The following is a 27,632-nucleotide window of genomic DNA, read 5'->3' as shown; positions in this document are numbered from 1 at the left end:
GTCACAAGCTCGAAGTATCCAATCACACAGACAGGTTGAGTGGCGAATGAGGTGAACCCATCTCATCCATAAAGGGAGCCACTCGCCCGACATCTGGTCATTCTCGCCGCTCTTCCTTTCGGAAGTGACTGCGTTCAGTAAAAGCTCTCCTCAGCACAACTTCCTACTGTCTTCCTACTGAACCGTTCTCAGGCAAACCGGGAGGTTAACGCTGCTGAATGTAAGACTTCAGCTCCTGTCGATAGGAACGTTTTGCTTAGAGTATAATTCATTTTCTAGTCATCAGTCTCAATTTAGCTAGAGCCACACGACTAGCTATCGCGACTTGGTTAGCCCTCGCCGATCTCAAAATGGCAAAGTTGGGTCGGAGCTTGCAAAACGGCAGCCATACAGTATGGCGTCATCATTCTATTGCTTATGTTCTTGCTGTTGTTGCAGTTGTTTTTATTAACCATATTTGAAGGGGTTAGTCAGTGATACATGTTCAATATTACATAAACATAACATGTCAAATGTGCCATGACTTCATTTGTCTTTTTCCCTCTCTCTTTCCGTCAGATAAAGGTAAAGGTGATTCTTCTTACATCTACTACTGAAGGTAAAAAAGCATTGGATTGGCTTAAACATGCATGGGCAGGAGAGCTTCCTTCCACCATATTTCTTGCACCAGTCTAGGCGCTTATCCTTTAAATCCAAGTCACATTAGGATTTATTCATAGAGTAATTTAAACCGAACCAAACCTATGTCCTGGCCATGGAGTTGTATGGAGACCTCTAGTTGCCAAAGCCTGTGTTAGCATCGGCAGAGCCATTGAGGACTTTCGCCATTTTTATTTAGTCAACTGGGCGGGACTTCCAACTTCATTGGCTGATCCCTCCTGATGACCCGGTTGGCATGACCTGATGATCCGGTTGGAGGGATCAGCCAATGAATTTTACTTGTGAAGAAGAAAATTGACTATTTCAAGATGGAGATGGCCTCAATGGTGCTACCCATGCTCTCACAGACGCCATTATGACACAGATACAGAGACGTTATGTCTATCCATGTCTATAGTCCTGGCCCATCACCTTATGGATTATTGCACCCCTGTGGCAAGAAGTGACATCCCAAAAAACGAACTATAGGCCTACAACACAAAAATGGCTCATAGCCTCCTATGCATAAGCTACTTTCTGTCCCTAACACTAAAACTAAAACTGAAACTAAATAATATAAAAATGAAATATGAAATGTAAGTCAAGTCTGAAAACTAACTGAGACTAAACTAAAAACGAATAGAAATAAAAAAATAATAGAAAATCACAAAACTATAATGACTTTGCTGCCTGCCCTCCAGGACATCTACAGTACCTGGTGTCACAGAAAGGTGAAAAAGATTATCAAGGACCTCAGCCACTCGAGCCATGACCTGTTCACCCCGCTACTAGAAGGCGGAGACAGTACAGATGCATCAAAGCTGGGACCGAGAGACTGATAAACAGCTTCTATCTCCAGGCCATCAGACTGTTAAACAGTCACCACTAGCCGGCCTCCGCCTTGTATCCTACCCTGAACCTCAGACACTGTCACTAGCCAGCTACCACCATGTACTCTACCCTGCACCGTAGAGACCACTGCCCTATGTACATAGAGTCATTGAACACTAGTCACTTTTATAATGTTTACATACTGTTTCACCCACTTTATTTGTATATACTGTATTGTAGTCATGGCTCATCCTATATAACTACTGCCATAAACACCTTTTCTATTCACATACTGTCCATACACATCATTCACATGCATATATAATTTATTTATATTCCGAACTCTGGTCTGGAACCTAATTTTCTGCAATTCTATCCATTTTGCCATGGGGTTTTGTACTGTGTATTTAAATACTGTATTCATTCTAATATTTATACTACTGTACATTGCATTTTAGTTACACTGTTTATACATATATATTTATATACTGGGTTCTTGACATAGCTCAGTCTAATATATGTACTGCTGTACATATCATTCTTAGTATATGTTGTGTAAATTCAGCCGGTGTATATATGTTTAGATTTCATTTTGATTACTGTTGCAGTGCTATTTGGGTTGTTAAATGGATTCGTTCTGACATTTCTTGATTAATTGTGTTTTTTTGTGTGATTATTTGTGTACTTGTTTGACATTTTACTACATTGTTAGGAGCTAATAACATAAGCATTTCGCTTCACCCGCTATTACAGCTGCTAAACTGTGTATGCGACCAATAAACGTTGATTTGATACACACACACACAGAAAAACAACACAAAAATAAGTCATTGCAAATGGTGTATTTATGGGCATGCATAAACAACCTAGGAAATAGTGAACAAGACATTCCACTTTTTCAGAGTCCACGTCTTACAAAGGCTATCGATCCATCTTCTTCATTTTGTAAATTAGACTGGATAAATTGAAACACTGCATGAAAATATGACTTTTTTTTGTCATCCTTGTGCAAAACAAAACATGCTGACTTGCACAAATGCAATATTGTATATATACATACAGGTCCAACCCAATGAAATAATGTTTTTTGTGGCAGCAAAAAGGTTACGGCTTAAATAGCTTGGATCCCAAGTCCATAACATCACAACAAAAATAAACAACCAAAAGAGATTATCAGCAGAAGACCAATAAATGAAATACATGAATGAAGGCATACAGTAGGTATAAAGATATCAGGTATAATACATATTTTGTACACTTCAGTGAACATTCATGACTTTACCCAGACTGCATTGGTTTACTCAGTGACTTTAACCCTCCAAAATACATTACATTTGACTCATAAAGGCACACACATAAGAGATCTTGCTTGCATGCATGCAATGCATACACACATGCACAGACACACACATACACACAATCTCCCGCACATATCCACGTCCCACACACACACCCATAAACACACATACACAGTGTCAATGGTAAACCCAAGCCTGATGGAGATGAATTCTCACAGATGTTGTTCAGTCAGTGTGGCATGAAATCAGCACCATTACCAAAAAGACAGTGTCTATCTGTTTGGTTAATGCTTATTGCACCAGGGAAGGCAAACAATGTGGAATACACATACACATCTATGATGAAACTGCTAGCCTTAAACTAATCAAAACCTACTTTTTAAACATATTTGGATAAGATAAATATTTAACCCAGTAGAAAAATCCCTGATCTAGACAACAATTATGTTATTTACAGCCCAATTCAATGACAGCAAAAATATATTCATTTGGAGTCCAGTCCATCTGTTTCTCAACAATTGGTAGTTTTAACAGTTGATAGTTTCCAGCAGAAACATACAAACAACATAATTGAAAGGAAATCAAAGAGCTTCCTAACATCTCCTTTCTTCATCTGCAAATGGACCATTCAAGTGTGGACACATTTCAAAACCTTTAGAAAACAATTTCATCACTTCAAAGTACTGGGCAATATTTTGATCAAGTACAAGTAAAAACATTTCAAATGACAAAAGGGTTAAAGGTTCACAGACAGGAGGAAAGAGGAACAGGGAAGAAGAGGAAAAGGAAGCCGAAGAGAAAGAGGAAGTGGAGCAAGGTGAGGAGTGGTGGAATAAGCAGAAAGAAAAGAAAGAAACTTGACAGCAGTGAGACCCAATAAAATTAGATATACGTGAGTGAGGGCTCTCAAGCATTAGGATTAGTTCAGTGGAAGAGAAAAGGTGGTAGGGATTTTATAGAAGTCTTTGTAAATATCAATAAATATCAACACTACCACATTTTCTTTCTTTGAGTCATCAATGATCAAAATGACTCCAACGAGCACATTTACCTCCCTCAAAAACATTTACTGCAAATACTGTAAATGAGCTAAACCAGATAGGGCCTAATTGTGTGTATAGAAGTTTTTGTCATCACAGATAAAGTTTATATGTACGTCTAATGCAGCCTTAGACAGTAGGCCCTGATCAGGGAAAACTCTTGTCAGGAAAAACTCCTGGCCCTACTTATAAGGCTTCATAAAGCCAGGCTTTACAGCTTCAAACAGGCATTGAGGGCCTTGATAGATAGCCCTCAGTAGAAGGGACTCCAGCTGAGGGTCCCTATAGAGATGAGGGTCTGACAGGCGCTGGACGACAGCCACACCGTCTCCACCAGGCTGAAGTGCAGCAGGCCCAGGGCGAAGCCGCACGCCATGTCGGTCAGGTGGTGCTTACCAAGCAGCACCCTGGACATGCCCACCAGGAAGGCCCAGAGCACCAGCAGGATGCGTAGTGGGACGGCCAGGACCAGGTGGGAAAGCAGGAACTTGGACACCATGGCGGCGCGGCTGGCGTGGGCCGCCGGGAAGGAGTACACGTCCATGGCACAGTAGTCCAGGAAGCCCGGAGTCATCTCCCAGGGTCCTTTGCGTTTGATCAGCTTCTGGACACCGGCCACGGTCATGATGTCAAGTAAGAGGGCTGAGGAGGGAGGATTTCTTTTTAAACAATGTTGCATGAAAAAGCCCAATTAGATAAATTAACCACAGGGCAGTAAACCACAACATACAATATCAGTAGTCAAAAACAAATGGGCCACATTTTCAGTTATGTAATTTGCTCCATATCTGTTACAGGGCTAAGCATCAGTGATTAAGCAATGAGGCAGGCCAGGCGATACCCCAGAAATGCCGCAGTGGATTTAAAGAAGAGACGAGAGTTTGTGGAACAGTAGTGCATCACCGCAACCCCCTCTCTTCCCTGTATGTGATCAGAATGTTTGAGCCTCTATGCTACAGCATCCCAATGGGCCACATTATCAGGCTAGCAGCCCAGTTACTCTCTAAATAGGTCTGGAAGATAGCACAGAACTGGGAGAGCTCTTAGCTTATAGTTAGTTCAGCTTTGGCTTAATTTATGTGCACTTGGCTGTCTGTGTAGTTATTTGAGTATTTGCAAGTGAAATACTGAGATAGAAACGATTTCCTCCTCAAACCTGTGTAATAAGACTGTAATAAACTGGTAATAGATGTATAATAGACGTACTTAATTATGCTTGGGTGTGATATAGATACTTATTAATTATTTGAATATGATTGACTTGATCCAGCCCTAAACGTTTATATTTTCAGTCATGTCTTCTGCAGACCTCATTTTAAAAGCATCCAACCCTCTTTGTGCAGCCCAAAATATCCCCACAATCACCACCTTTCATTTTTGATCACCCAGCTACCACCCCACCCTGTGGAATCTGTCAGGACTCAGGATTACAACATTGATTACGCTGTCTTCTTCCTGTACACCCACACACAAATAACCCCCTAGTTCTGTCGTAAAGTAAACTTTTAGCAATTAAAGAATTCACAGTGGTCACCGACCATTAACATTACATAACATGGGGGGGGATGAAGGAAGGCAGGAAGTAAGGAAGAATGGAAGAATGGGAATAAAGAACTGAGTTAAGGATGAAAAAGGAAATGGAAGGTGGGGAAAATTGAAATTAGGCAGAGAGAGGAAAATGGACAGCATGGAAGTGAGTATGTGGTACATTGGGGTCATTCTGGGACAGTTGGGACACAGTGCTGAGCCGCTTGGAAAGCAACTGGTACCAACAACAGGACACAGCTCTGCCCCCTGATACACCACCTCAAAACTACTGAAGGTAAGGGAGGAGGAGAACCAAGCCATGGATTTTACAAGTCTAGAATGTTATGTACTGTATGATGCCGTTCAAAGCAAAAAAATATGTATATTTCTACCGATATAAACTACATGGCCAAAATGTGGACACCCATTAAAATTAGTGGATTCGGCTATTTCAGCCACACCCGTTGCTGACAGGTGTCTAGAATCGAGCACATATCCATGCAATCTCCATAGACAAATATTGGCAGTAGAATGGCCCGTACTGAAGAGCTCAGTGACTTTCAACGTGGCACCGTCATAGGATGCCACCTTTCCAACTACTCAGTTCGTCAAATTTCTGCCCTGCTAGAGCTGCCCCGGTCAACTGTAAGTGCTGTTATTGTGAAGTGGAAACGTCTAGGAGCAACAACGGCTCAGCCGTGAAGTGGTAGGCCACACACACAAGCTCACAGAACAGGACCGCCGAGTGCTGAAGCGCATAGCATGTAAAAATCATCTGTCCTCGGTTGCGACACTCACTACCGAGTTCCAAACTGCCTCTAGAAGCAATGTCAGCACAATAACTGTTCGTCGGTAGCTTCATGAAATGGGATTCCATGGCCAAGCAGCCGCATACAAGCCTAAGATCCCCATGTGCAATGCCAAGCGTCAGCTGGAATGGTGTAAAGCTCGCCACCATTAGACTCTGGAGCAGTGGAAACGCGTTCTCTGGAGTGATTAATCATGCTTCACCATCTGGCAGTCCGACGGACGACTCTGGGTTTGGCGGATGCCAGGAGAACGCTACCTGCCCAAATGCATGGTGCCAACTGTAAAGTTTGGTGGAGGAGGAATAATGGTCTGGGGCTGTTTTTCATGGTTCGGGCTAGGTCCCTTAGCTCTAGCGAAGGGAAATATTAACGCTACGGCATACAATAACATTCTAGATTTTTCTGTGCTTCCAACTTTGTGGCAACAGTTTGGGGAAAGCCCTTTCCTGTTTCAGCATGACAATGCCCCCGTGCACAAAGTGAAGTCCATACAGAAATGGTTTGTCGGGATTGGTGTGGAAGAACTTGATTGGCCTGCACAGAGCCCTGACCTCAACCCCATCGAACACCTTTGGGATTAATTGGAACGGATACTGCGAGCCAGGCCTAATTGCCCAACATCAGTTCCCGACCTCACTAATGCTCTTGTGGCTGAATGGAAGCAAGTCCCTGCAGCAATGTTTCAACATCTAGTGGAAAGCTTTCCCAGAAGAGTGGAGGCTGTTATAGCAGCAAAGGGGGGACCAGCTCCATATTAATACCCATGATTTTGGAATGAGATGTTCAACAAACAGGTGTCCACATAGTGTATCTGTCTATCTGACTGTCTGTCTATTCCTGGCAAAATGAAGTCAAAGAGAAGTGTTATTGTGAATTATCCTGCATTCACAGCTTGCCTTCATCAGGATGTTTGTTCAAACACAGTGGTTCCCTATCCTATCCTGGATCACTATTAATGACCTGAACAATGACCTGAACAATGCCCCAAACACAATATCCCAAACTGTCCCAAATTAAAAAGATTATAGACTGAACACAATACAGCTTCAGTCCACAGATTTGCAGTGTTTTTCTGAGTAATCGCTCCACACACACAACCCTTCCACACACACTAGCCCAAAGCAACCAGGCATCCGGCACAGGAGCAAAAATAAAATACCTCAGGCTTTCAGGTGTCAAAGGGAACATGGTGAATTCACAGGTATGAACCAGCCAACATGGTGGGCCTACGATAGCAAAGGGGTGTGTAGGAGTACACATAGCTAAATGAGAATAATACACACACCTGTGGCAATCTGTTGGATGTGTGTGGGCCTACAGTACTTTTGAAGTATCACACGCACACACACACACGCACGCACACACACACACACAAGCACGCACGCACGCACGCACGCACGCACACACACACACACACACACACACACAGAATCACAATTTGTCACAGTGGCCCCAATTTGTTCTGAGAAATACATAATTCACTCAAATCAATCTGGGGATAGTCAGCTGCTCTCCTTCGCAGAAGTGTGTAAAAATAACCACCTAAAATGAGTTCACCATCTAGGAGGATTCCATTACCACTAGTTAGAGAAATCAGGGTCGCACTATAGGTAGGCTATGTTACATTCGTGTGACTAAAGCAAATGTAGGGAAATAACCTATTGATCTTATATCAAGGAAGTAAGTATCATAAAGTATGTATTACTTTCATAAGGTACTTTGGAAAATTATTCCACTGTAGCTTCTGTAGCAGCTGCCATAGTGGGGATAATAAGAAGTGCAAAGCAGTGTATAGGCCTGTATCTTCATATAGGCCTATGCTTGACATTAATGATACTGACTTCACTGAGTCTTTCGATGTAGGCCCCTGGCTTGTTAAAATGTCTACTTATAGTTCTTCAGTCGAAAGTCAAAACGTGATGTGTGGAGCCTTAAGCCTTGCACCTGTTCCCCAGGCCTGGTTCTACACTGGGTGATGGAGAGAGAAGAGACCATGGAGGGTTAGGATTTCATAATGACCTGCTTCTGATACTCTACCATGGAATGCTTTAAAATCACATTCTGGTGGACAATGACATCCTTTGGTGAGATGTTGTTAACAATCATGCTATAAATATATCCTATATTGACATGGGTTATATAGGCCTAACACAGGGCCTGGGCCCAGGGATAAGGAAGTAGAGGGAGATGTGATCATATCAGTAGGCTTCACCAGGGGTTGGGGACCCCTGGGCTACACCTATTAAAAATGCACTGACAGACACACTATGATATCCAAGCCATTAAAGAAGAGCTGTCACACATGTAGCTTACAATTCAATAACATAATTATTACACAATGTGTTTTGGGTACAGAGTGAGGAGTGCATTTACCAAGTAATAGATTGACCAAGACCTCTTGTCCCGCCAGCGTATTACTTCTTGTCAGACATATGATAGTGCCAAAGATCCACGTGATGCCGTGCCCTGTAAGTTCGAGCAGGGTGATCATGGAACGAACGCTGCCCCAAGACGACGACGTGTAGGCGCAGACCCCCAGGCGCTTGGACAGACAAATGTCAATGGCGAGGAGGGAGCTCATCGCTATCCCTTTGAAGGAAGGGTTCAGCTGGATACAGTCCTCATCCGGCAGTTTCGCGGGCTCTTTCCGTTCCTTGTTGGCACTGTCGGTAGGTTCCTGCGGGTCGCACAGTTGGCTTGCTTGGTGTTTGGGTTGGGCCGGTCGCCTTGCGGTGCCCCGGGTCTCAGAGTTAACGCACCGTAGAGGCTGATTCAGGGACATGAACTCGGGTCTGCTCAGGACGTTGTTCCGATCCCGCGTCCTGGACCTAGAACTCGGAATTGCGGGCATTTTGGATTGGTCTCTACCTTTCAGAAGGACAATTTCTCGTTTTACGCACGACGGCTAAATGTCCAAAGCTAAGCCCTGTCCTTCCCCTCCTGTGGCCCTACAAGATATATTTAGCCCGTTGGTATGCGCGCTACCCATGCTGCTGTGTTTAGCCTGCAACCGGATCCATGCAGGCATGAAGAGGCTTGACTGGCATCTGCCTGGGCCAATCGAACGAGACACAATCTACAGCGAAAACAGAATGTCATCATCAGCTTTTAACATGTTATAAACTAAAATATACAATCATGAGCAACTAACATGGAATGGCATGGAGGTTTTGTTTTGATCCTGAACGGCAGATGTGGTGGTGCAGCAGGCCTATCACTAACAGAAACTAAAGACACTGGTTTTACGCATAAATAGATGGGCCATACTGCACCTCTGTTATGCTCAAGGAGTAATACTAATGTTATCATCTTACCAGGCCGAGGTATAGGAAAGGGCTATAGTTCAGATCCTTTTCGCGCGCTGCACAACACTGGTAGTTGGATTAGCATTTAGAGAATGCGGCAAGGAATTCTAGCTAGACAGTCCCGAGTCTATTAAAGTCAATCAACGAACAAGCATTCATAGTCAGCTCCGCGAGTCATTCAGTATTTAGAAAAGATGAAAGCTCTAAGGACGGTGTCAGTCGTGAACATGACTTAGCCTACGCAACCGTGCTCATTCACCGACGCGCTCTTCCGGATGGGAGTTCTCCAAGGTGCTTAAATGGACAGCTACAGAGACCTCTCAGCACGAACCCATGGCACGTCTTTGTCCATTGGTCAATGGCCAAAAATAGAAGAAAATAAACCGCAAATCAAGAAGCAATAACAAACAGTAAAATATTTAATATTCACCAATGTATATTTTATAATTAGACATGCAGCCAAATTGATGTGAGCCCAAAATAGTCAATTAAATTTGGGCTATTCGCTTAACTTTGACATATAGAATTGGCCTATTATAGCCTGAAAACTGTTCAATTTAATAAATGAAGCAAGAAGCCATCACTACATTTCCCAGAATGCTTGCAGTGACGAGGGGAAGTGTCGTCTCAAAGGTACTTAAATAAAGGAGCTGCAGCTCAAGCTGCTAAAATAGACCAATGCGGGAGGGTGAAACTGCTGTGGCCGCGATGGGACCAGCGCAGAGAAATGACAGTCTGTCTTGGAATTGGGACTAAATTATACCCAAAGGACAGGGATCGAGGAGGGAGCCTGGTTGGGTTATCGGACATTCCATGTATTCAAATAGTTTTTTTATTAGTTCATCTACAAGAAGATATGGATGCAAACGGAGAGGGGAAAGTTAACCTGGTTGCCTTTGAATATTTCCGGTGTTCATTGTAACCCACGATTAAATAAATGTAAGTTGAAATGATACCACTACCGGACCTTGACGTTGAATGCAACAATAAAAGAGAAGGGAACGAACAGGAAGATAACGGAATTACTACTCGAACCACGCGCGCACGCATCTAGGGCAGTCCAATAAACTGTCATGAGGGGACAATTCACAAAGACGTGCTTGCATTGGAAAAAAGTGTGGTTAACCTCTATTTAAAAAAATAAAACATATTTGGTTTATGCTACAACTGGCTTTTTGCAACGAGACTACATTTATATATACATTTTAGTTATTTAGCAGACGCTCTTATCCAGAGCCACATGCAGTTAGTGCATTGATCTTAAGATAGCTAGGTGGGACAACCACATATCACAGTCATAGTAAGTACATTGTTCCTCGATAAAGTAGCTATCAGCAAAGTCAGAGCTAGTAAGGTGGGAGGGGGAAGTCCAGTGCGAGTTTTAGTTAAGGAAAGGAATTTTTCCAATTGTTTTATTTTAGGCTAAACGTTTCACTTTACCAATTGTATTTTGCATACCATGTCTACAATTTGCGTCGATTTAAGGACAGCAATATTTATGATACATTTATTCTCATATAATCCCCGTGCATAGAGTTATTGTGGGATTGCACGCGGGATGTGTTTCTATTGTAGTGAGGACCTTCAGCAACATATTCTAGAGGGGTTATTTAATATGTAAAAAGGATAACTTTTTGTACATATGATTAAATTCATGTGCAGGTGCGCCTCATGTAGTAAATGTTTATGTGGCATTGTCATAATTGTCGTAACACTGGGGTCAGTGAAAGGGGGCCTATTATAGCCTACTGTGGTATTAAATGTCAACAGTTTATTGTTACATATTTAAGACGTTGCTCAACACAAGCCATTGCTGGCTGCAGTTCTCCTATCCACATCAAAACACATTTTTGGAAATGAAAACCTTTCACCAGTGACGGAGCTGGTGGATTATGGAAAACAGAATGCTTAATTGAGGCAAAAGTTGATTTTACGCATTTTCAGGAGAATGAAAATTGTCATGAATAGGCTCACAGATGAGTGGCGCTGAGCTCGGCCAATATGACGTCGAAATGTTATGTTAGCAGTTTTTGTAAATTATGCTTAGGTCACAATTATCAATTGCGTCTGCTTAATTAGACCACAAAGTACATGTGAGCAGTGGCTGGTGCACATATCCGATGGTCGCAAATTGCCAGTAATCGCGGGGGATCTCGCGCTGCTTGTGGAGGTGAGACAGCGCACACATCACACATCTGGAGGCCCTTCTATTGATGGAGGAAGCTTCAAGAAACGGAAAAGAAAGTTGCATCGGCGCTTTTTTGGTGATGTGATCTGATGGCCAACGAAAAGCAGAAAGCATGCTGCTGTGAATTTAATCACAACTCTTCCTTCCATTATTGAGTAAACTATTACATTTTCCATCATAGTGTTGGAATACAGAACTGGTTGCAAAATGCATGGCTTTTATGAACATGTCAGCAAAGAGATAGCCTAGTCATTCTCAACGGAGAACTCTGGCCATTTGCCAGTGCCACCCTTTTTCGTTTTTTTTTTAAATTTTTGACTATTGAAAATGTGGATGCAATTGTGAATTTGTTGCTGTTTCCATGCGTCTTTCTCCTCCAGACCTCGGGACGTTGTTGTGGATTGTATTGCTATTTAATGCAATGGGCTGTATCCAGAGTATCAGGTGTAAGCCCAAGAGTTTCCGTGAAAGTGTCATCGTTCTCGAAGTGAACTCCTCCATTGACTCCACGCCAACCAGCATCGACGAGTCATCCATCGTGGTTCTGCGCTATCGGACACCGCACTTCCGAGCCTCTGCTCGGGTACTGGTGCCGCCCGTGGCCGGTAAAGAGACGTGGACCGTTGGCTGGATTCAAACATGTAACCACATGGAGTTCTACAACAAATATGGAACCAAAGGGATGTGAGTATCAACCTAAATTAAATATCAACCTACAATTAAATATATACAACCATGTTAAAACACAAAAAATGTATGCACGCATGACTGTAAGTCGCTTTGGATAAAAGCGTCTGCTAAATGGCATATTATTATTATTATTATTATTAAATTTAGTCCTACTCCAAGTTTACCAACGGTGAAGGTGATGGACTAGGCCTATACTCAGGGCTACAGTCTGATCAGGTGCAGAGGCAATTAGCACATTTGATTACACTGAGGCCTAATAAAAATATCCTAGAATTAAAATGCCAGACAATACCTGCAACCCGCAATCTACTTAATTCTTAATGTTCACCTCTCAATGGCGCTGGGGCTTTGACACATCCAATACACAGTATTTTCAGATAGATTGGAGGTCTACTTTAAGCTTCCTCGCATCTGGATCACTGAACTATGCGTCATGATGACTTCACGGGAGTTAGTGATAATTAGAACGAAGATGTACATTTTTATTCATACTGCAAATCCATCCTCTATTGCAGAATCAAATAAATTATTATACTAAACAAAAATATAAATGCAACATGTAAACTGTTGGTCCCATGTTTCATGAACTGAAATAAAATATATCAGAAATGTCCATAAGCATAAGCTTATTTCTCAAAAATGTACATCCCTGTTAGTGAGCATTTCTCTTTTGCCAAGATAATCCATCCACCTGACAGGTGTGGCATATCAAGAAGCTGATGAAACAGCATGATCATTACACAGTTTCACCTTGTGCTGGGGACAATAAAAGGCCACTCTAAAATGTTCAGTTTTGACACACAACACAATGCCACAGATGTCTCAAGTTTTGAGGGAGCGTGCAATTGGCATGCTGACTGCAGGAATGTCCACCAGAGCTGTTGCCAGAGAATCATATGTTCATTTCTCTACCATAAGCCGCCTCCAACGTCATTTTAGAGAATTTGGCAGTACGTCCAACCAATCTCACAACCGCAGACCACACCAGCCCAGGACCTCCACATACAGCTTCTTCAGCTGCAGGATCGTCTGAGACCAGCCACCCGGACAGCTGATGAAACTGAGGAGTATTTCTGTCTGTAATAAAGCCCTTTTGTGGGGAAAAATCATTCTGATTGGTTGGGCCTGGCTCCCCAATGGGTGGGTCTGGCTCCCAAGTAGGTGGGCCTATTGTCACGATCGTCATTAGATGAAACGGGCCAAGGCGCAGCGTGATAAGCGTACATGATTTATTAGATATTCAACATACGAACAAAAACAACAAACGATACGTGAAGTCCACAGGTTCACAAACACAAACCTACACTGAACAAGATACCACACCACACAAATGCCAAACGACTACCTAACTATGGTTCCCAATCAGAGACAACAAGCAACAGCTGATTCACGTTGCCTCTGATTGAGAACCACCCCGGCCAACATAGAAACACAAAACATAGAAACTAACACCTTGGCTCAACATTAAAGAGTCCCCAGAGCCAGGGCGTGACAGTACCCCCCAAAGGCGCGGACTGCGACCGCGCCAACCAAACACCACAGGGGAGGGACCGGGTGGGCATTTCACCTCGGCGGCGGATCCGGCTCCGGGCGTGACCCACACCCTCTAACAACCCCCCCGTAGTGCCCCTGGTCTGGTCTGGCCCCGCTGGCTGGAGCTGGACTGGACATCGGTGGAGCGGATTGCGTAGGCTCCGGTGTGGAGCAGCTGACCAGGCACCGGTGAACCGGGCACGGGCTGTGCCGGACTGACGACACGCACCCCAGGCTTGGTGCGGGAAGCAGGAATGGGCCGGACCGGGCTGACGACGCGCACCCCTGGCTTGGTGCGGGGAGCAGGAACGGGCCGGACCGGGCTGACGATGCGCACCCCTGGCTTGGTGCGGGGAGCAGGAACGGGCCGGACCGGACTGACGATGCGCACCACAGGTTTGGTGCGGGGAGCAGGAATGGGCCGGACCGGGCTAACGACGCGCACCATAGGCTTGGTGCGGGGAGCAGGAACAGGCCGGGCCGGGCTGGCGACGCGCACCATTGGCTTGGTGCGGGGAGCAGGAACAGGCCGGGCCGGGCTGGCGACGCGCACCATTGGCTTGGTGCGAGGGGCAGGAACAGGCCGGACCGGGCTGGCGACGCGCACCATTGGCTTGGTGCGAGGGTCAGGAACAGGTCGGGCCGGGCTGGCGACGTGCATCACAGGCTTGGTGCGAGGGACAGGAACAGGCCGGACCGCACTGGGAACACACACCACTGGCCTTATACGGGGATCAGGAACGGGCCGGACCGGACTGGCAACACACTTCAGTACCTCTCGCCGTGCCTCTACACTCTTCTTCCCTCTAATCACCAATGGCTCCCGTAACCCGGTGGCCTTCTCTCCTTGTCCACAAACTCGCCCCTTATCTGCCTCCAGCAGCCCCGTCGTCCACGGTGTGAGCCCCCCCCCCTAAACATTTATTGGGCTTGTCTCTCCCCCGTGGATATGGCCTCCATGGCTCTCGCCAGACTCTCCATCCTCTGCTCCCAAGTCCAACCTCTCTCCTCTTCACGCTGCTTGACCCAGTCGAGGTGGTATCTTCTGTCACGATCGTCATTAGATGAAACGGGCCAAGGCGCAGCGTGATAAGCGTACATGATTTATTAGATATTCAACACACGAACAAAAACAACAAACGATACGTGAAGTCCACAGGTTCACAAACACAAACCTACACGGAACAAGATACCACACCACACAAATGCCAAACAACTACCTAAGTATGGTTCCCAATCAGAGACAACAAGCAACAGCTGATTCACGTTGCCTCTGATTGAGAACCACCCCAGCCAACATAGAAACACAAAACATAGAAACTAACACCCTGGCTCAACATTAAAGAGTCCCCAGAGCCAGGGCGTGACACCTATGCCCTCCCATGGCTGCGCCCCTGCCCAGTCATGTGAAATCCATATATTAGGGCCTAATGAATTTACACTGAACAAAAATATAAACGCAACATGTAAAGTGTTGGTTCCAAGTTTCATGAGCTGAAATAAAAGATCACAGACATTTTCCATAAATACAAAAAGCTAATTTCTCAGAAGTTTTGTGCACAAATTTCTTACATTGCTGTTAGTGAGCATTTCTCCTTTGCCAAGATAATCCATCCACCTGGCAGGTGTGGCATATCAAGATGCTGATTAAACAGCATGATCATTACACAGGTGCACTTTGTGCTGGGGACAATAAAAGGCCACTCTAAAATGTGCAGTTTCACCTCATGTTTCAGCATGATAATGCACGACCCCATGTCACAAGGATCTGTAAACAATTCCTGGAAGCTGAAAATGTCTCACCAGACATGTCACCCATTGAGCATGTTTGGGATGCTCTGGAGCGACGTGTACGACAGCGTGTTCCAGTTCCCGCCAATATCCATCAACTTCACACAGCCATTGAAGAGGAGTGGGACAACATTCCACAGGACACAATCAACAGCCTGATCAATTCTATGCAAATGAGATGTGTCAATCTGCATGAGGCTAATAGTGGTCACATCGGATACTGACTGGTTTTCTGATCCACGCCCCTACTTTTATTTTTAAGGTATCTGTGACCAACAGATGCATATCTGAATTCCCAGTCATGTAAAATCCATAGATTAGGGCCTAATTTATTTATTTCAATTGACCGATTTCCTTATATGAACAGTAACTCAGTAAAATCTTTGAAATTGTTGCATGTTGCGTTTATATTTTTGTTCAGTATAGTTTTGATTTACATTTCATTGAGTTGGCAACTATTGTGAATTCAACGCGAAATCAACAAAACATTTCACCATATCATTGGATTTAGGTTAAAAGTTGGGTAAAAAGAATACAAAATTCTTAAGTTGATCTGTTAACCACGTTGATTCAAAGTTATTACATAAATTTTTGGGGTTGAAATTACGTGGAAACAGTGTTGATTCAACCAGTTTTTTCCCAGTGGGAAGGCTTTCACAAACACTGTCTGTAAAATGTATCCATTCGAGCTGGGTTTCATTGTGAGGTAGGCTACTGGAGTCAACAAAAACTATATGGTACAGTGGGGGAAAAAAGTATTTAGTCAGCCACCAATTGTGCAAGTTCTCCCACTTAATAAGATGAGAGAGGCCTGTAATTTTCATCATAGGTACACGTCAACTATGACAGACAAAATGAGTAAAAAAATCCAGAAAATCACATTGTAGGATTTGTAATGAATTTATTTGCAAATTATGGTGGAAAATTAAGTATTTGGTCAATAACAAAAGTTTCTCAATACTTTGTTATATACCCTTTGTTGGCAATGACACAGGTCAAACGTTTTCTGTATGTCTTCACAAGGTTTTCACACACTGTTGCTGGTATTTTGGCCCATTCCTCCATGCAGATCTCCTCTAGAGCAGTGATGTTTTGGGGCTGTCGCTGGGCAACACGGACTTTCAACTCCCTCCAAAGATGTTCTATGGGGTTGAGATCTGGAGACTGGCTAGGCCACTCCAGGACCATGAAATGCTTCTTACGAAGCCACTCCTTCGTTGCCCGGGCGGTGTGTTTGGGATCATTGTCATGCTGAAAGATCCAGCCACATTTCATCTTCAATGCCCTTGCTGATGGAAGGAGGTTTTCACTCAAAATCTCACGATACATGGCCCCATTCATTCTTTCCTTTACACGGATCAGTTGTCCTGGTCCCTTTGCAGAAAAACTGCCCCTAAGCATGATGTTTCCACCCCCATGCTTCACAGTAGGTATGGTGTTCTTTGGATGCAACTCAGCATTCTTTGTCCTCCAAACACGACGAGTTTAGTTTTTACCAAAAAGTTCTATTTTGGTTTCATCTGACCATATGACATTCTCCCAATCCTCTTCTGGATCATCCAAATGCACTCTAGCAAACTTCAGACGGGCCTGGACATGTACTGGCTTAAGCAGGGGGACACGTCTGGCACTGCAGGATTTGAGTCCCTGGCGGTGTAGTGTGTTACTGATGGTAGGCTTTGTTACTTTGGTCCCAGCTCTCTGCAGGTCATTCACTAGGTCCCCCCGTGTGGTTCTGGGATTTTTGCTCACCGTTCTTGTGATCATTTTGACCCCACGGGGTGAGATCTTGCGTGGAGCCCCAGATCGAGGGAGATTATCAGTGGTCTTGTATGTCTTCCATTTCCTAATAATTGCTCCCACAGTTGATTTCTTCAAACCAAGCTGCTTACCTATTGCAGATTCAGTCTTTCCAGCCTGGTGCAGGTCTACAATTTTGTTTCTGGTGTCCTTTGACAGCTCTTTGGTCTTGGCCATAGTGGAGTTTGGAGTGTGACTGTTTGAGGTTGTGGACAGGTGTCTTTTATACTGATAACAAGTTCAAACAGGTGCCATTAATACAGGTAACGAGTGGAGGACAGAGGAGCCTCTTAAAGAAGTTGTTACAGGTCTGTGAGAGCCAGAAATCTTGCTTGTTTGTAGGTGACCAAATACTTATTTTCCACCATAATTTGCAAATAAATTCATTAAAAATCCTACAATGTGATTTTCTGGAGAAAAAAATTCTCCATTTGTCTGTCATAGTTGACGTGTACCTATGATTAAAATTACAGGCCTCTCTCATCTTTTTAAGTGGGAGAACTTGCACAATTGGTGGCTGACTAAATACTTTTTTTCCCCACTGTATGAGAAATCACATTATTCTCAAAATATTAGGAAATTAATTCAAGGCCAGACAATTCACTAAAATATCCCTTTCGTTCGGCTCAGTGACTGTTTACAGATGTCTATGACTTACACAATGTTGCACAAATTCAGTTTGTCCCACATCCTGTGGTGGGGACCACAAGTTGACATATACCCAGAATGCTGAGGGTTTATCTTCACCCGTTGCAGCATGGGATGTTTGGGTCTGCATGTCAAAGATTACACACACCGTCCCAATACTACGATCTCCTCCCCTACATTGCCTTCTCCCCTTGACTTAGTCTGGCTATGTGTGTTTTTCTCTGCGTGTTTGTCTCTCTCTGTGTGTGTTAATCTCTTGCTCGGGGCCTAAGGAGCCACTGAATGGGAAAAACAATATTAATGCTGTGTGGAGATTAGAGAGACATCTCCCTCTGCTCTGCAAATGAAACCTAATATGAAGAGAGACTAGAGAGGAGAGTGAGAGAAAAAGAGAAAGAGAGAGCGAGAGAGATAGATGAAACAGGCATAAGCAAATCTCTCTCTTTCTCAGAGCAGCTATGACCTCAAATGGCACAAATACTGCACACATCCTCTTGTCTGGGAAGATCAAAGCGACTCATTTCTGCTGATTTGGGGTATAAAGAATGCCCCGGTAGTCCGAGAATGCCCCGGTAGTAAGCTTTTCTGTGTAGTATATAGCCTACTCTCTGAAAGAGAGAACCACGGTTTCCCTGTAATACTTGTCGTTAGTCTTGACAAATGCCTTCATACATTTAAGGTCATTGCCATTATCATTCAGTGTGGCCCTTTTGACAGCAATCTCAGAGAAAGACAAAAGGAACTTAGTAACTTCTTAATAACCCAGAGCTGTGTTGTCAGTGTTTGAGGAGATAGTTAAGATGCAGGACGTAAGCTCTCTCTCTATTGAGACTCCTGTTCTGAGTTATGTCAATTACTGCAGTAAACTTCCAGGATGCTCTGGTCTAATTGGACAGAGTGACTCAGGATAATACTGTGGATGATTTCTCTGTCGGCTCAGGTGCGTGCCCTGGTTTCTGAATCTGCCAGACACCCAGTCTTACGGTTGCTGTGATTGGAAAATACAATAGAGCAGCAGTAGTCTATTATTCTCTTTGTGTGGTGTGGTATAGTAGTGTTAGGTGTATAAACACAGTGATGTAATGCTACACACGCACACACACAAGCATACAAGCACATGCAGTGTCTTCAGAAAGTATTCACACCCCTTGACTTTTTCCACATTGTTGTAGTACAGCTTGAATTAAAAAATGATGAAATTGAGTTTTTTTTACACTGGCCTACAACAATACCCCACAGACATTGAATATATTATTATTATTAATCAGCATAACAATAACAAGAATAACACAATCTTTTAGTTGTTAATGTTTATTATGATTTTAGTGGCAAAGCAGAATTCTAAAATCGAAATATGAGGTAAACTCCCAGCAGAGTTCCAAGTTCGATCAGTATATCATCTGGCGTGTTAATGTGTTGATATCCTTCGTACCCATAGCCAGAATGATTTTGCAGTGCATGGTGATCGAACAGGTTTCTAGTTATATTCATCAGTGGTGTAGGGAGGGTGAAGTCTTTGAATACAAAAATTATAATTATACAGATGATTAACAAAACGTGCACACGACAGTATTCATACATTGTTTTTTGTGATAAATGTGAATGAAAAAACGCTTTTCACTTTTGACAACGATTTTCATACACATACCTTGTCCATAATGTAGAGACCTCTGGGATCTTCATTGAAGAGGTCAGGGAGGAGGAAGCTGGCCGCTGTGACTGAGTCCTATAAGGGTTTAGAGAAACCATTAATACAAATTTGATGATAGCATACATGTGATCTGCATAATATTATGCGACAAACCAATACCAATTGTACATACCTTTGTGTGCCTCCTCGTCAGTATACCTGAAGACACACACAAATAAGTGGGCAGTTCAGTCATCCGCGCCCAATGCAGCTATAGCCTTCACATATTCTTCTTACCTCTTTGTTGATTGACATTCATTGTATTGTGTACATTTTCTGTTTTAGAAATAATTTTAAAAGGGAGAAAGTGCCAAACAACACAGCCATTTGTACAAATATGAAAAGATAGGTGGTATCATTATAAAACAATATCAATTTAGATCATACAAGGGAGAAACCTTACCTTAAATTGAGGAGATCTTAAAAATGTTCAGTTAAGTGCCTGCACTTAAATTCAAATCCAAAGTTAGGTTCCTGCAAGAACGCCCAAGAACTAAGGAGGTTCCTCGATGAACCCCACCTCTTATGGAGTTCTTGGAAGTACCTTTTTTCAGTGCCAAGAACCCTAAGGTTCTTCAAAGAACTTTGAGGATCTTAGAACAACCATTGTTGAATCCCACATTTTTTGAGTGTAGGCTACTGCACATTAAGCACGACAAAAAACATAAAAGCCTATAAATGTAGCTAGCAATATGCAATATTTTACCTGCAATAAAACCTCCTTTATACTAGCACAATTCAGATATATCACTTTATAAGAGGGTACAGCAAATTGTTGGTGTCTCTGCTTGTCATGTACAGTGGGGAAAGAAAGTATTTAGTCAGCCACCAATTGTGCAAGTTCTCCCACTTAAAAAGATGAGAGAGGCCTGTAATTTTCATCATAGGTACACGTCAACTATGACCAGAAAATCACATTGTAGGATTTTTAATGAATTTATTTGCAAATTATGGTGGAAAATAAGTATTTGGTCACCTACAAACAGGCAAGATTTCTGGCTCTCACAGACCTGCAACTTCTTCTTTAAGAGGCTCCTCTGTCCTCCACTCGTTACCTGTATTAATGGCACCTGTTTGAACTTGTTATCAGTATAAAAGACACCTGTCCACAACCTCAAACAGTCACACTCCAAACTCCACTATGGCCAAGACCAAAGAGCTGTCAAAGGTCACCAGAAACAACATTGTAGACCTGCACCAGGCTGGGAAGACTGAATCTGCAATAGGTAAGCAGCTTGGTTTGAAGAAATCAACTGTGGGAGCAATTATTAGGAAATCAATCAATCAATCAATCAATTTTATTTTATATAGCCCTTCTTACATCAGCTAATATCTCGAAGTGCTGTACAGAAACCCAGCCTAAAACCCCAAACAGCTAGTAATGCAGGTGTAGAAGCACGGTGGCTAGGAAAAACTCCCTAGAAAGGCGAAAGCCTAGGGAAGAAACCTAGAGAGGAACCAGGCTATGAGGGGTGGCCAGTCCTCTTCTGGCTGTGCCGGGTGGAGATTATAACAGAACCATGCCAAGATGTTCAAAAATGTTCATAAGTGACAAGCATGGTCAAATAATAATCAGGAATAAATCTCAGTTGGCTTTTCATAGCCGATCATTAAGAGTTGAAAACAGCAGGTCTGGGACAGGTAGGGGTTCCATAACCGCAGGCAGAACAGTTGAAACTGGAATAGCAGCAAGGCCAGGCGGACTGGGGACAGCAAGGAGTCACCACGGCCGGTAGTCCCGACGTATGGTCCTAGGGCTCAGGTCTCTCAGTTGGCTTTTCATAGCCGATCATTAAAGAGTTGAAAACAGCAGGTCTGGGACAGGTAGGGGTTTCGTAGCAGCAGGCAGAACAGTTGAAACTGGAATAGCAGCAAGGCCAGGCGGACTGGGGACAGCAAGGTGTCATCATGCCCGGTAGTCCTGACGTATGGTCCTAGGGCTCAGGTTCTCAGAGAGAAAGAGAGAACGAGAGAATTAGAGAGAGCATACTTAAATTCACACAGGACACTGGATAAGACAGGAGAAGTACTCCAGGTATAACCAACTAACCCCAGCCCCCCGACACATAAACTACTGCAGCATAAATACTGGAGGCTGAGACAGGAGCGGTCCGGAGACACTGTGGCCCCATCCGAAGAAACCCCGGACAGGGCCAAACAGGAAGGATATAACCCCACCCACTCCGCCAAAGCACAGCCCCCGCACCACTAGAGGGATATCCCCAACCACCAACTTACAATCCTGAGACAAGGCCGAGTATAGCCCACAGAGGTCTCCACCACAGCACAAACCAAGGGGGGCGCCAACCCAGACAGGAAGATCACGTCAGTAACTCAACCCACTCAAGTGACGCACCCCTCCCAGGGACGGCATGAAAGAGCACCAGCAAGCCAGTGACTCAGCCCCTGCAACAGGGTTAGAGGCAGAGAACCCCAGTGGAGAGGGGAACCGGCCCGGCAGAGACAGCAAGGGCTGTTCGTTGCTCCAGCCTTTCCGTTCACCTTCACACTCCTGGGCCAGACTACACTCAATCATATGACCTACTGAAGAGATAAGTCTTCAGTAAAGACTTAAAGGTTGAGACCGAGTCTGCGTCTCTCACATGGGTAGGCAGACTGTTCCATAAAAATGGAGATCTATAGGAGAAAGCCCTGCCTCCCGCTGTTTGCTTAGAAATTCTAGGGACAATTAGGAGGCCTGCGTCTTGTGACCGTAGCGTACGTATTGGTATGTACGGCAGGACCAACTCGGAAAGATAGGTAGGAGCAAGCCCATGTAACGCTTTATAGGTTAACAGTAAAACCTTGAAATCAGCCCTTGCCTTAACAGGAAGCCAGTGTAGGGAAGCTAGCACTGGAGTAATATGATCAAATTTCTTGGTTCTAGTCAGGATTCTAGCAGCCGTATTTAGCACTAACTGAAGTTTATTTAGTGCTTTATCCGGGTAGCCGGAAAATAGAGCATTGCAGTAGTCTAACCTAGAAGTAACAAATGCATGGATTAATTTTTCTGCATCATTTTTGGACAGAAAATTTCTGATTTTTGCAATGTTACGTAGATGGAAAAAAGCTGTCCTTGAAACAGTCTTGATATGTTCGTCAAAAGAGAGATCAGGGTCAAGAGTAACACCGAGGTCCTTCACAGTTTTATTTGAGACGACTTTACAACCATCTAGATGAATTGTCAGATTTAACAGAAGATCTCTTTGTTTCTTGGGACCTAGAACAAGCATCTCTGTTTTGTCCGAGTTTAAAAGTAAAACGTTTTCAGCCATCCACTTCCTTATGTCTGAAACACAGGCTTCTAGCGAGGGCAATTTTGGGGCTTCACCATGTTTCATTGAAATGTACAGCTGTGTGTCATCCGCATAGCAGTGAAAGTTAACATTATGTTTTCGAATAACATCCCCAAGAGGTAAAATATATAGTGAAAACAATAGTGGTCCTAAAACGGAACCTTGAGGAACACCGAAATGTACAGTTGATTTGTCGGAGGACAGACCATTCACAGAGACAAACTGATATCTTTCCGACAGGTAGGATCTAAACCAGGCCAGAACTTGTCCGTGTAGACCAATTTGGGTTTCCAGTCTCTCCAAAAGAATGTGGTGATCGATGGTGTCAAAGGCAGCACTAAGGTCTAGTAGCACGAGGACAGATGCAGAGCCTCGGTCTGACGCCATTAAAAGGTCATTTACCACCTTCACAAGTGCAGTCTCAGTGCTATGATGGGGTCTAAAACCAGACTGAAGCATTTCGTATACATTGTTTGTCTTGGAAGACATACAAGACCACTGATAATCTCCCTCGATCTGGGGCTCCACGCAAGATCTCACCCCGTGGGGTCAAAATGATCACAAGAACGGTGAGCAAAAATCCCAGAACCACATGGGGGGACCTAGTGAATGACCTGCAGAGAGCTGGGACCAAAGTAACAAAGCCTACCATCAGTAACACACTACGCCGCCAGGGACTCAAATCCTGCAGTGCCAGACGTATCCCCCTGCTTAAGCCAGTACATGTCCAGGCCCGTCTGAAGTTTGCTAGAGTGCATTTGGATGATCCAGAAGAGGATTGGGAGAATGTCATATGGTCAGATGAAACCAAAATAGAACTTTTTGGTAAAAACTCAACTCGTCGTGTTTGGAGGACAAAGAATGCTGAGTTGCATCCAAAGAACACCATACCTACTGTGGAAACATCATGCTTTGGGGCTGTTTTTCTGCAAAGGGACCAGGACGACTGATCCGTGTAAAGGAAAGAATGAATGGGGCCATGTATCGTGAGATTTTGAGTGAAAACCTCCTTCCATCAGCAAGGGCATTGAAGATGAAACGTGGCTGGGTCTTTCAGCATGACAATGATCCCAAACACACCGCCCGGGCAACGAAGGAGTGGCTTCGTAAAAAGCATTTCAAGGTCCTGGAGTGGCCTAGCCAGTCTCCAGATCTCAACCCCATAGAAAATATTTGGAGGGAGTTGAAAGTCCGTGTTGCCCAGCGACAGCCCCAAAACATCACTGCTCTAGAGGAGATCTGCATGGAGGAATGGGCCAAAATTCCAGCAATAGTGTGTGAAAACCTTGTGAAGACTTACAGAAAACGTTTGACCTGTGTCATTGCCAACAAAGGGTATATAACAAAGTATTGAGAAACTTTTGTTATTGACCAAATACTTATTTTCCACCATAATTTGCAAATAAATTCATAAAAAATCCTACAATGTGATTTTCTGGATTTTTTTTCCTCATTTTGTCTGTCATAGTTGACGTGTACCTATGATGAAAATTACAGACCTCTCTCATCTTTTTAAGTGGGAGTACTTGCACAATTGGTGGCTGACTAAATACTTTTTTCCCTCACTGTATCTAGTCCCTCACTCAACATCAAAAGAAGCCACACCCGCCACTACAGTTGATTGGCCGTTTAGTCTGTTGGGTCCTTCTTACAGATGTAGGATCTTATTTTGAGCCAGTTTGCTACAGAAGGAAAATAATCCTGCAGCAACAGGAAATATAAATTATTATATGGATTATAATTTATTTATTTTCTTCATAAGGGCAAATTAAGTTTCACCTTTCTACATGGAAATTGCAAACATTAAAAGCCTTTTAAAAACTCAAATACACTACAAGTTTGCATTTCCTGCTTTACAGGAAAATTTTCAGCAACAAAAGAGTGATCAAATTAAGATCCTACATCTGTAGGATCTATTTCAATAGAGCACCTCCCATGGTTTTGAATGAGAGTACTATACTGAAAATAGTATAGTACTGTAATGAAAATGCCATCAATAAAGAGTAGGTAGATCCTGTAGTATCGTTAGACCTCCAATACGGGGAGAGAGAAAAAGAGCACGGTGAACACAAGGCAAATGTTCTTGCTCTTGGGCATGTTTTGTTCTCAAGAAACCACGTGTTATCGAGATAAAAATACGAGGAGAGTGCCTTGTTGCCATTGTCTGCAGTCGTTGGCCCTTCACAGTGGAATTGATGTAACAGTTTGGCTCCTGTCTGAGATGTACAGTATTTATAGATGGAAAGATTGTTCAACTTGTTTTGGAGACAGATTGATAGAGGAGAAAGTGATTTGTAGCGACAAGAATGGACATGGATAAAACATAATCCATGTTCTGTACAGACACACACACAAAGAAAAACACTACCGCCCACTCACACCCACCCACTCCCATACACACACACACACATGCTAAAATGTCTATTCTATTCTACTGAGCCATTTACTTTATGTTCGTATTCTTATCTTTTTATAATTTTTTGTTGTTGTTGCATTGTCGAGAAGGAACCAGGAAGTAAGCATTTCGTTAGACATGTGTATACTGTACACAACTAATAAAACTTTCAACTGAAACACACACACTTTAACCCCCACCCCCCACATACACACACTGGGGCTTGCTATTTTTATTCTAGAGATCATAATCTAGCTCCTCTGTGAATAAATGGCCATGCAGGCCTGTCATGTGTCTGGTGATCACTGTTTTCTGCAGCATTTCTGCTGATCCTTTACTTCTGGGAGAAAGGCCATCTTCTTCCTGCCGAGGGGGAATCGCTAGGCGGACGAACCAGAGTGTTTATGTCCCACAATGTCTCCCACTGCGTCTCAATACTCCAAAGTGGCCTCCTTTCATAGTTTCCTTCACTTAATTCACTCAGATCTGAAATAAGGGTGGATGAGGCAAAGCAATCTTGATAGGCCTAGGACATATTTGTTTCACCTATCCTGTGTTGACAGATCAGTGGTCAGTGCAGAGGTGGTAATAGAGATGAGAAAAGAAAGCCATGTAAAACTATTAAGCTGCACCCATAGTGACTTACTACAAAGGTTAGACAGATGGGGAGGCTCTTAACAATGGGAACTTGTGGTGTGCTGTGATTGTGCTGCCCTGACCTGAATCGCAATAGCTACTGAGCTGATGTTTATAGAGCAAACCCACTCAGCCAGGCTGTTTGAGTCTTTCATGGACATAGATAGTCTCCTCCACTCTTCTTATCCTCCAGCCTTTATTTAACAGTGGGTAGGAGCCTATTACGATTGATATCTCTCTCAAGCGATTCTAGGCAGGAAAGCACTAGCCACATGCAGAGAGATTCTCACTTATAAAACAAGTCTCAGCCTCTTGTTTCCACTTCCAGGATAAACGATTAGTTCACCCAAAATCAACAATTTCTTCATGTTTTCACACCATAAAAGTGGTCTAAAATCGAGTTGGGTTGACAGTTCACACCACCTGTTGTGTAGATTTATTAGTATTAGGATATTTTATTCCCAAATGAATGGGAGTGATTGGCACCATCTTTGATTTTGGCGTGAACTATCCCTTTAAGCCTCACTCTGTTTTCCCTTCCGGGTTATATCTCACTGCCTGCTTTTCCACGTCCAGGTCGAGCTGGGAACTCCCTGACCTGCGGGATGGCAAGATCCAGGCCATCAGCGACTCGGACGGCGTCAACTACCCATGGTATGGCAACACCACGGAGACGTGCACCATCGTGGGCCCCACCAAGAAGGCCACCAAGTTCACGGTCAGCATGAATGACAACTTCTACCCCAGCGTTACGTGGGGCGTGCCTGTGAGCGACAGCAACCTGCCACAGCTCAGCAGCATCCGCCGTGACCAGAGCTTCACCACCTGGCTGGTGGCCATCAACCAGGCCACGGCCGAGACCCTGGTGATGCAGACCATCCGCTGGAGGATGCAGCTCCACATCGAGGTGGACCCGGACAAGCCCCTGGGCCAGAGGGCCACGCTGCGTGAGCCTGTGGCCCAGGAGCAGCCCCACGTCCTGGGCAAGAACGAGCCCATTCCCCCCAATGCCATGGTCAAGCCCAACGCCAATGACGCTCAAGTGCTCATGTGGCGGCCAAAGACCGGGGACCCCATCGTGGTCATCCCGCCCAAATACTGACTGACCTCAGGGGGTTAAACACTCCTCATCTTCTCCCACTCCTCTACCTACTCCTCACTTTTCATTTTCTCTCCCTTTACATACTTTCCTTGTTTCTCCTTTAACCTTCCCTCAAGCTCCTTGCCTCTATTTGCCTCTCTGTTTCTCTCCTCTCCTCTCCTCTCTTTTTTTGTAAGAACTGAGCAAGAGAGGGAGAGAGAGCGAGAGAGAGAGTGAAACAAGGACAAGAGCAGTTTGGAGAAAGAGGACACTCGTTGCCCATAAGTGGGAGCTGGAGCTGGAGCTGACTTTAAAACTGGAGTGAACAAACTGCAACCATTCTACCTTCAAACTGGGTCGGTTTCACTGTGCTAGATGAAGTCATTGCAAAAATATATATATATATATATATTTAACTTTGCTTTTTTGGGGGGG

The 27,632-nt window shown here is 43.9% G+C and overlaps 2 protein-coding genes across 3 annotated transcripts; one reads left to right on the top strand and one right to left on the bottom strand.

Annotated features, from left to right (window-relative positions):
* Positions 1-2,297: 2,297 nt before the first annotated feature.
* Positions 2,298-9,872, bottom strand: LOC121582477 (inactive phospholipid phosphatase 7). Its single transcript, XM_041898292.2, has 3 exons — positions 9,459-9,872; positions 8,518-9,220; positions 2,298-4,450 (listed from the first exon to the last, which is right to left on the bottom strand). The coding sequence occupies exons 2-3, from the start codon at positions 8,993-8,995 to the stop codon at positions 4,062-4,064; spliced, it is 867 nt and encodes a 288-aa protein (XP_041754226.1). The 5' UTR covers positions 8,996-9,220; positions 9,459-9,872; the 3' UTR covers positions 2,298-4,061.
* On the top strand, positions 8,747-27,632 carry LOC121582476 (protein FAM78A-like). 2 transcript variants are annotated; one of them, XM_041898291.2, is made up of 3 exons: positions 8,747-8,813; positions 12,018-12,321; positions 26,693-27,632. In XM_041898291.2, exons 2-3 carry the CDS (start codon positions 12,059-12,061, stop codon positions 27,216-27,218), a joined length of 789 nt encoding a protein of 262 aa, XP_041754225.1. In that variant the 5' UTR covers positions 8,747-8,813; positions 12,018-12,058; the 3' UTR covers positions 27,219-27,632. The 2 variants fall into 2 exon arrangements, with proteins under 2 accessions (XP_041754225.1, XP_041754223.1); XM_041898289.2 differs by lacking the exon at positions 8,747-8,813 and adding an exon at positions 9,939-10,388.

Source organism: Coregonus clupeaformis, chromosome 15 (assembly GCF_020615455.1).
Source record: "Coregonus clupeaformis isolate EN_2021a chromosome 15, ASM2061545v1, whole genome shotgun sequence".
Classification (NCBI taxonomy): Eukaryota; Metazoa; Chordata; class Actinopteri; order Salmoniformes; family Salmonidae; genus Coregonus; species Coregonus clupeaformis.
The sequence above is the reverse complement of the archived record's forward strand: the minus strand, read 5'-3'. Positions and strand labels throughout refer to the sequence as shown.